The 10,615-nt window shown below is 42.5% G+C and overlaps 1 protein-coding gene across 1 annotated transcript; it reads right to left on the reverse strand.

Moving 5' to 3' along the window:
- Positions 1 to 2,842: 2,842 nt before the first annotated feature.
- On the reverse strand, positions 2,843 to 8,837 carry LOC129640255 (odorant-binding protein). The gene is made up of 6 exons (XM_055565459.1): positions 8,745 to 8,837; positions 8,137 to 8,276; positions 7,176 to 7,246; positions 4,169 to 4,279; positions 3,066 to 3,164; positions 2,843 to 2,865 (listed from the first exon to the last, which is right to left on the reverse strand). The coding sequence occupies exons 1-6, from the start codon at positions 8,835 to 8,837 to the stop codon at positions 2,843 to 2,845; spliced, it is 537 nt and encodes a 178-aa protein (XP_055421434.1).
- Positions 8,838 to 10,615: the final 1,778 nt, after the last annotated feature.

Consider the following 10,615-nt stretch of genomic DNA (forward strand, 5'->3'; position numbering starts at 1 on the left):
CACCTCTAGGAATCTCTATATACTCCTCCTCAGAATTGCCTCTGATGGAGCACCTATCTTATTAAAGGCATACATTTCTGGATACTTAAATTTAATGTGCATTTTTGGGTGTTTGAAAACGGGGGCTTTTGATACAAACACACGTAACTTGACTGTAAATTGAACCAATTTATTTAAACCCTCAGAAATCAAACACCACCAGACAGGATGTGATTAGTGATCAGGAGAGATGAGATAAGAAAGGGATTGTGAGTGTGAAGAGAAAAGGATCATGTTAACCAGGAACCAGAGAAGTCGTCTTTGTGTTGATCTTGATTCCATGGAAATGAGGACGTGTCTGGTCTCCATGACTGTTTCTGTAGGTGAATAAAACAGGACAAAATGTTTAGTTGATAAAGAAAGCTGAGCACTGAAGAATTGATGCTTTTGAACTGTGGTGTTGGAGAAGACTCTTGAGTCCCTTGGACTGCAAGGAGTTCCAACCAGCCCATCCTAAAGGAGATCAGTCCTGAATATTCATTGGAAGGATTAATGCTGAAGCTGAAACTCCAATACTTTGGCCACCTGCTGCAAAGAACTGACTCTCTGGAAAAGAACCTAATGCTGGGAAAGATTGAAGGCAGGAGAAGAGGGGGACAATAGAAGATGAGATGGTTGGATGGCATCACTGACTTGATGGACATGAGTTTGAGTAACCTCTGGAAGTTGGTGATGGACAGGGAGCTGCAGTCCGTGGACACTCTGTGTCTGCAAAGAGCTGGACACAACCGAGTGACTGAACGGAACTGAACCGAACTGAAAGTTTTGTAGAGTCGACTCTGTGATGGCTGATGGGGTGAGCCTCAGGCAGTAGGTTGTCCAGGGTACAGAAGCTGGGAGGTGATCCAATGTCAGAATCCTGGTGGACCTCACTACTCCACATCTTTTCCCCCGAATGTACATATGAAGTGACCTTTTATCTGTATGACCCATTATAGGAGTAATGGATTCAGAATGCACATTCAGATTCTTCGATTAGAGTGCATTCTTCTAACTCTCCAAGTTTTGTCTTTAGGGTCTTCAAGAAATAATTTTTAAAAATTTAATTTATATTGAAGTATAGTTGATTAACTATGTTGCATTAGTTTTATGTGTGCAGCGAAGCGGTTAGTTTATATATACGTATACCTATTCTTTTCCAGATTATTTTCTCATGTAGGTTTTTAAAGAGTATTGCATATAGTTCCCTGTGCTATACTTTAGGACTTTTTGGTCTATCCATCTTGTATATTGTAGCTTGCACCTTCTAACTCCAAATACTCATTCCATCTCTTCTCCAGCCTTTCACCCTTGGCAGCCACAAGTCTGTTATTTAGGTCTGTGACCCTGTTTCTGTTTTCTAAATAAGTTCCTCCATGTCATATTTTGGGTTTCCCTGACAGCTCAGTTGGTAAAGAGTCTGCCTGCAATGCAGGAGACCGCAGTTCGATTCCTAGGTTGGGAAGATCCCCCAGAGAAGGGATAGGCTACCTACTCCAGTATTCTTGGGCTCCCCTTGTGGCTCAGCTGGTAAAGAATCCTCCTGAAATGCAGGAGACCTAGGTTTGATCCCTGGCTTGGGAAGATCCCCTGGAAAAGGGAAAAGCTACCCACTCCAGTATTCTGGCCTGGAGAATTTCAGGACTACAGTCCATGTGGTCACAAAGACTTGGACATGACTGAGTGATTTTTCATGTCATATTTTAGATTCCACATATGTGTGACATCATGTGATACTTGTCTTTCCCTTTCTGACTTACCTGGTGGCTTAGAGGTTGAAGCATCTGCCTGGAATGCGGGACACCTGGGTTCGATCCCTGGGTCAGGAAGATCCCCTGGAGAAGGAAATGGCAACCCACTCCAGTACTCTTGCCTAGAGAATCCCATGGAGGGAGGAGCCTGGTAGGCTATAGTCCACAGGGTCTCAAAGAGTCGGACAGGACTGAGCTACTTCACTTTCACTTTTCTGACTTCACTCAGTTTGATTATATCTAGGTCCATCCGTGTGGCTACAAATGACATTACTTCATTCTTTTACTGAACGGAATATTCCATTGAATATACGTACCACATCTGTCTTATCATATTTTCCTGGAAGCTAGTGTTTGTCTTTGCTTTTTTTCTTTCATTTTTTTTTCTTTCTCAACAGAAAATTAAAAGCCACACTTTATCCTAGATGTGTGTCATTTTGTGAGGCTGTCTTAGGTTAGAAAGTTTAAAAATCTCACTTTAAGAAAATCATCTTGTGAAGGGGAATATAATTCAAATGCATGTTTCAGACCGTGTGACTGGAAGACCTCTACTGGTTCTGTCAGAATTATATGAGACAACATGAGCACCCCTCATTCTCGGTTCTCTTAGAGGAGGGATGTATGTGGACAACCACGAAGTCAGGATTGACTTGTCTTGAGTCAACATGAGCACCCTTCAATCTCGGTTCTCTTAGAGGAGGGATGTATGTGGACAACCACGAAGTCAGGATTGAGGGGAAAACTAGATAAGCTTCCACCAACTCGTGATCATTCCTGCTTCTCCCTGATGACTCTGGTCTGCGATATTCCTGCAGGATAAGGTTTCTCATCAAAGCTGCTCAGGATGAATCAACCAACCAAACAGCAATTTAATATGGTTTGAGAGAAGAGGAATTACCTGTTGTGACAGAGATATTTCTCTACTGATCAAATGTAAGCTGTGGGGCCCAAAATAATTGTTATCCACAAAATTTGGCAGATATGAAATCACCATGTGTCCTTATTGATTTATTTAATGGAACAGTATTAGTAAAAGACTATTTTCACTTACACTGGTGTTTGTTTGGACCTTGTCACTCGGGGTGAGGATGGTCTTCTGGAGGAAAACCAAAGGGACAGGAAAGAAAGATCCACCTATTAGTATCATTCCACAGGATGTCCAAGACTTTTTTAAGTACCAGATTATATAAATAATATTTATGGAGAAATAGATATCAAATAAATTGATTTGTTTCCTGATAGTATATTTGCATATAAGGTGAATGATATACTTAGGAAAAAATAGAATTCCATTACCATTTTCGATGAAATTCACAACATTTTTCTTGTCAATTCCTTTGTCTTCCGTCAGCTTCCTGAATTTCTCCAAGTCTTCATCTTCAACATTCAGTTTAACTGAAAAACACCACATAGAAAGCAGAATGTTGCCCCTCAGAACCTATTCTGAATGCAGAACAAGAAGTGGAGTGTCCAAGTCAGATCTTCACTTGATATAAATTAAGCCTCCAACAGTTACCATTTCATGACTCAGATGTCTGCTGTCTGTCTTAAGAATGAATCCCCACCCAACTCTGTAACTAGACCCCCCACCCCAGCATCAGCAGGAGTACCCACAAAGACTCGCAGGAGTTTCATGGATTTGGGGACTTCATCACACTATGGGATTGACCTGCTTGCTCACCTACTTCCAATTATCTGTACCTGCCACTGAGGTCTTGTTGTGACCCAAATAAAAAGCAGACAGAGTTCTCCCCTGATAGACACGCACTCACCTCATCACACATGCAAATGGGAGATGATTTGTCCTTTAATTAACCCACTATTCTGCTCAGAACCTTTCCTTACCTAGACATATATTGTTCCAATGGTGTATACTCGTCTCAGCGCTTCTATGTAGGTATTTGGGCTTATATCAGTGTGGCAATAGCAGTGTGTTTGAAAAATTGCACAGGAGAAAGATTAAAAATAACAGTTTCTGATCCAAGTCTTAGAATCAATTGAGAAACTAGTATAAACTCAACAAATAAGAGTAGTTTCCTTATAGACATATCTTGAAATTAAAGGGTTAAAAAAAAAAGACTAGAAACCAACACAATAATTTTCCTTCAATGAAAAATTTAAACAAAAAACTATTTCTACTAAAACTTATTGGCTATTTTTAATTTCAACAAATGGGAATTATTTAGAAATGTCTGATGATATGATCTCCTCAACCCCTGTGAGCTCCTCTTTCTTGGTAGATTTTGTTCCAGGGTCCTTATCTCCACAAACAGAAAGATCTAGGTTCTGTGGGCTGCATAATAGATACCATCACCACATAATGATTTTGTGGATAAGAGCGCTGATAATGGAAGTTCTACATGACAGTGTTGATGTGCATAGGAGGATGTCACGCATACCAAACAGTCCGGTCAATTCTGTCTTCTTGCCGTGTTTATCCACGTTGATGTTATGTGCTACCAGATGCGTTCTCGACACAGAGACAACTTTAAATACATTTCGACCCTCATCTGTGAGAGAGAGAATACGCATATATATAGGACTCCACCTTCGTGTATTTTCAGTTAGATTCATCATGGCAAGTTGAGAGTAAGAGCAATAGAACATCCTGTGCTGATGTGTGGGTGGGCTGAATCTTACAGCTGCCGTGGCAGTAAGGAGAGCAAGAACAGCCAAGACTTTTCCTTATTCCCACCTTCTCATACAACTAACCAGTCACTCTTTGCCCTCTTGCTCAGCTGTCTTCTACAACATGTGCTCTAATGAACCCAACAGTTAAAAAAGAAATAAAAACAGGAATGTATTATCAAATCCAAGATCCAAAATTATTTGTATTTCTGTTGTTCCAGCCGTGGAACTGATTTTTCTTTAGGGTATATCAACTTAATGGTAAATCAACTGAAATGGTAAATCAACTTACCATTTCAGAGTGTAGCATGGACATGTATATACTACGATGTGTAAAACAGACAGCTAGTGGGCAGCTACTGGATAGCACAGGGAGCTCAGCTCGGTGCTCCGTGATGACCTTGAGGGCTGGGATGGGGGAAGGGAAGGGAGGCTCCAGGGGGAAGGGATCTATGTACACATAGACCTGATTGACATTCTACAGCAGAAACTAACATAACATTGTAAAGTGATTATCCTCCAATTAAAAGTAAATTTAAAAAAAAACGAAATTTGGGACAATTTGAGATGTTTTGTAGACCTGCTATTGAAATAATTAATATGCAATATTATCAAATTTTAAAAATAGTTAATGAAAGAAAAAAACTAATACTGTGTGTCATCGAGTGCCTACACTGTGCCAGGCAGCTTTAGGAACACTTGATGTTAATTCCTGTGCTTCCTCTGCCCCTCAGCCTGGGGTATGACATGTCCATTGGTGTGAAGACAGTTCACCAGCTGGGAAGTGCAGGCAGTGAGCTCCGTCCCCGCCTGGAGGGCTGCCCCTCCTCTCTGCCCCGCCCGTCCACTCTGCCCCATGTATCTGGACAAGAAGCAGCTCTGACCTACTGTGTGTCACGTCTAAACTGTCTACATCCATTCTGTCTCTCCTGGCTTCCATCACACCTAATAGTAATCCCTAAGAAAGACGGGAGGTAAAACCACCCGCCTTTGTACCTGAAACATGCCAACGGCATTGCTCAGTGTCTGAAACACTGAAAATTATTAGTGTGATGGAGAAGGAGGAAAAATAGCAACCGAAGCAGCTTCATAGTCTCAGAGCCCCTAGATATTACATGCAATGTGCCCAAGCCTACCATGAGTCTAGAGCCTGGGGTCACGCTGGGACAACTTAAGTCAGATGATGCAGGTCCTGAGATTATCAGTGACTGCCTGTGGTTGACCATGACTTCAGCAAGGTGGGCATTGCAGCATCACTGAATTGGCTGTGACGTTAATGAAGGCGACGAGACAGTGAGAGCCAACCTATCTTATGGGTGTCAGGTCACCATTAAGGCTTGATGTGGGTTCACCTCACAGCCCCCAAAACACAGTTGGGGGGTAGCACTTGCTGGTCCCCAAGAGACCTTACAAGAAGGGGTTATAATCTATTTCTCCCTTCTTTAGTCACTCTTTAAAAACTGCAGCTAAAAAGGATTGCAAAACTGGAGAAAAAGTAAAGACAGCGGAAGCACTGAGATTTAGCCAAAGGAAAAAATATCAGAGTAAGAAAATAAAAACATAATTTAAAAGTTGTCAAATATTAAAAGCCATTCAGGAAATTTTCCAGGCACAAATGTCACTGATTTGTGTTCATCGTATAAGCATTGTGCCGCTGTTTCGTTTAGACACGGGTTGTCATCACATGCTGTACATTTAAATCACAGTCAAATATGTAGCCCTTAGGACGTTTACTGTCTGAGCTGAAACTCCAGTACTTTGGCCACCTCATGTGAAGAGTTGACTCATTGGAAAAGACCCTGATGTTGGGAGGGATTGGGGGCAGGAGGAGAAGGGGACGACAGAGGATGAGATGGCTGGAGGGCATCACCGACTCGATGCACATGAGTTTGTGTGAACTTCGGGAGTTGGTGATGGAATGGGAGGCCTGGCGTGCTGCAATTCATGGGGTCGCAAAGAGTTGGACACGACTGAGCGACTGAACTGAACTAGGACTTTTAAAATTAGGAAGGTAGGTTTGGGCCATTATAAAGAACTTAAAAGTCTTAGCCATCATCCCTACTGCTTTGATCAACAGTTTCCTTTATGGTTGAACTCAAGATGATTTCCTTGGGTTCAAGTTCATCCTCTGTACCTTGGATGGATTAAGATGTTTAAAATTGTTTGAAAAAAGTGACAGTGATGTGAAGACTCAAGATAGACCCTTGAGACATCAATTCCTAAGGCTGTTGTAAACTGTCTGAGAACCATATGAAATACAGGTCTATACATGTTATTCTCAGTGGCTAACACTACTGAGGAGAAGGCAATGGCACCCCACTCCAGTACTCTTGCCTGGAAAATCCCATGGATGGAGGAGCCTGGTGGGCTGCGGTCCATGGGGTCGCTAAGAGTCGGACACGACTGCGCGACTTCACTTTCACTTTTCACTTTCGTGCATTGGAGAAGGAAATGGCAACCCACTCCAGTGTTCTTGCCTGGAGAATCCCAGGGACGGGGGAGCCTGGTGGGCTGCCATCTATGGGGTCACAGAGTCGGACACGACTGAAGCGACTTAGCAGTAGCAGTAACACTCCTGATTGGGAGGAGACCTCCAGGCTGTGTGTTTGAATCATTGTCTCATGACAAAGTGAAGTGCTTGAATATCCTAAGGACTGGAGCCTGCTCACCCCTCTAATTGTTAGTAGGAGTAGAATTCAGGTGTGTGGGGTTATGGAAGGCAATTGTGCCAAGATTTCTACCCAAATATTCTCTGACCAGTGAAGCAGTCATACTTACAGTCAACAACATAAGTACCATCGTCTTGCTTTGTTCCCTTGACATGTACATTCTTCCATTTTCCATTCCGCCTTAAAAACCAAACATATACAAGGTGTTTGACGCAATGGAAAAAGTAGACATATACTTAGAATTTTATTTGCTTTATCCCCACAGGGTAATCTCGTCATCTGAAGTTCTAAGAGAGGACACAATAAGCAGACCCATTGTTAACTTGTGGCTCAGTGGGTAGACATCTAATTTTGAGGAAAAGGAGAGTTTGGGCAGAGATGGAGAAATTTTGTATCTGCGCAGTGGAGTTCATGAAAAAGATGTGGGCCTGTCAAAACATATTGAACTATGCCCTCCACAAAAGAAAGAATTAGTTGCTCGGTCACGTCTGACTCTTTGTGACCCCATGGACGGTAGCCCACCAGGCTCCTTTGTCCATGGGATTCTCCAGGCAAGAATACTGGAGTGGGTTGCCATTTCCTTCTCAAGGGGATGTTCCAGACCCAAGGATCGAACTCAGTTCTCTTGCATTGCAGGCAAATTCTTTATCATCTGAGCCACCGGGGAAGCCTTATGCCTTCCACAAAGCTGCATATAATAATTGCTCATGGGTTTCCCAGGAGGTGCAGGTGGTAGAACCCACCTGCCAAGGTAGGAGACATAAGACGTTCAGGTTCAATCCCTGGATTGGCAAGATGCCCAGGAGGAGGGCACAGCAGTCCTCTCCAGCATTCTTGCCTGGAGAATCCCCACGGACAGAGGACCCTGGTGGTCTACAGGCCATAGGTTTGCAAAGAGTCAGACACTTCTGAAACAACTTAACAAGCCACATGCTCACTTCAATCAAGTTGATTTCAGAAAGATTAGCCATATGAAAATTCAAAAGTGTGTTTGTGTGTGTGTGTGATAGTTGCTCAGTTGTGTCTGATTTTTTGCATATGTGTTTTCCTCCTTGGTTATTTGTACTTACTTGACGGAAAAGTAAAAGTCTATTGTGCCCTTTTCATCATCAAACACAAGTTTACGGAAGTAAGTCCTGAATGGTCCATTCTCCTGGATTTTCTCTGGGTCAGTGGATCCAATGTACACTGTTCTCCATGGTCCTGAAAGCTGAAAGCAAAATTCCCCTTAGAAAATGTAGTCCTTGTCTTTTTATTTCATCCAGCATCATGAGTCATGAGTTTCCCACCCCCAGTGCAAGTCAGCACACATTATCTACCTTGACTGGACAAAGCAGGATTTATGAAATAATGCAAAACTGAGTCAGAGCAAAAGAAGGAATTGAGACATTTCTGAGATAGCTTGAGTTCTCATGTCAACTACAAGATCTCAAAATCAACAGCTGTTTGGCTGATCCACTTTTTTCTGTTACAAGACTAGTAACAATGCCTTAGAGTCAATTAATACACAGTAAAGATGACACAGAGATGAAACGGAGCAGGTCTAGAGTCAGTTAATGGATCAGTATTGAGTAGGAGGGAGAAGGATCGGTTAGTGGGTCCACATAGCAAAACCACAAAAGGGACACACACACACACACACCCAAGGCCTCCTCCCAGATCAGACCGTCCCTGGTACCTCTGAGAGATTTTGCTCAGCTTCCTCTTCTTGGGCGGCACAAACCACACCAAGGAGAAGAGTCAGGAACAGAACCTTCATCTTGTCTCTCATGGTCCTTCGTCTGTCAAGGCTGACTGTGTCCCAGTGGCTGGAGAGGACGGGAATCGTGCCACTTTTTACGGGATCGTTATGTTGGTGTGACGTGTCATGAACCAATGGTTGTTCCTCCTAAGCCCAAGGTTACACAGAAGTCATCTTCCGTATCCTGTTTGGCAGGGATCGCCTGTCACATCAGTGTATTATCTTTATCATGAGGGTTGTTTTAAGAGAAGCTTAAGAGGATCTGGACATGTAACATTTAGAGGGAGTGAGATATCACAATGCACTCTGATGTTCCAAGGCCAGGAATATTTATTTACCTTTGTATCCTGAGATAAAGCTGGGATAAGCTGTCCAAGGTACATATCTCCAACTCCTCTGCTGTTTCCTTAACATTTAGGAGATAGTCTAAAATTTATTTTCTAAAGTTAAGTTGAGTGTGTGATTTAACAAAGTTAAAAAATATTTCTGAAGAGACCTTTGGGAAACCTCCCGTTTCTCTGAGGGGAGGGACACGTCAGCACAAAGTGTTGATCACCTCTTCCTGCCCCACAGCGGGCTCCGTCCTCCTTATAGCTAAGAGGAGGTTCCATCCAAATGCCCATTACCCTCATGTCTGAAAAGGCATGTGAGCAATTCTGTTCCTCTCTCCCCTTCAAGACATCCTTTATCCATCCAATCTGTGATATATCATTTACTCATTGACTCAGTTGTTTCTAAGGAAGTGAAAAAGCATGACTGTATTTCTTGTAACTTGTAGAATTTAAAATAAAAAAGGAAATTTCCTAACTCTATACATCTAGTTACTCTCAAGGTCCCTCAAACAGCCAAAGAATCTCTACTTTGTATTTTTTTTTTCCACAACCAGGGATCTTAGTTACCCAACCAGGGGTGGAATCATCACCTCATGTGGCGGATGTGTTGAGTCTTAACCCTTGGACCACCAGGGTCATCCTGATTCAGATCATTTTAACAGGAGTATGATCCCAGCTAACACCTCTTATCTATCCAGCATCACCCTTCCGTCTCTCCTTAGGCACCTCTAACATTCTCACGTTTTCCTTTCAGATTCTTACCAACACGTGTCACCGGGGAGTGTGTTCTTGGACCATCCCATCTCAGGAAGACCTTTCTAACTGCCAATCAAGGGAGGATTAAACACAGTTTCTCCAAGAGGTTATTGCAGCAGGTTTTAGCAGTCCTGCTTGTTTGTAACTAAAGGAAGTCATAGGACCTTTAATCCAAAGTTTCCTTCATAAATATTGACAAAAAATGTAGGTAGCAAACTGATAAACAAAGCAGAATCACCGTACTCAAACAAAAATCTTGTAATCCCCCAACAAATAATAATAAACCATGCTTGGTACATCTTCCTGGTGTCTCCTCGATTCTCCAGTTTTCTGGAACTACAAAGCCTCTCTTTCCAAGTTTATTCATTTTGTCTTACTTTCCTTTTTCTCTGTGATCACTGTTTCTATATCTTATATTACACAACTCCTATCTAAACAATGCAAGGAAACTTGTGACCTTGGTCACCAAGAACACACAGGTTCCCTCATGGACTCCTGACCAAGCTTCAACGTTATTAGAATCTAAAGTTGAAATAAAGAACCGCAAGCCCATCTTTAAAGGTCTGATCTTGGAGACACTCTCTACCTCGGTTTAGTTCAGTTGCTCATTCACATCTGACTCTTTGCGACCCCATGGACTGCAACACACCAGGCCTCCGTGTCCATCACCAACTCCCAGAGTTTACTCAAACTCATGTCCATTGAGTCGGTGATGTCATC

This window comes from Bubalus kerabau, chromosome X (genome assembly GCF_029407905.1).
Source record: "Bubalus kerabau isolate K-KA32 ecotype Philippines breed swamp buffalo chromosome X, PCC_UOA_SB_1v2, whole genome shotgun sequence".
Lineage (NCBI taxonomy): Eukaryota > Metazoa > Chordata > Mammalia > Artiodactyla > Bovidae > Bubalus > Bubalus kerabau.

Excerpts from the sequence above, each read along its gene's own strand:
- LOC129640255 (XM_055565459.1), bottom strand. The coding sequence starts at position 8,837 with ATGAGAGACAAGATGAAGGTTCTGTTCCTGACTCTTCTCCTTGGTGTG. Across the intron at positions 3,165-4,168 it reads AGAATTGACCGGACTGTTTG|TTAAACTGAATGTTGAAGAT; the intron begins GTATGCGTGACA and ends GGTGTTTTTCAG. Across the intron at positions 2,866-3,065 it reads TGTGAATTTCATCGAAAATG|AAGACCATCCTCACCCCGAG; the intron begins GTAATGGAATTC and ends GTTTTCCTCCAG.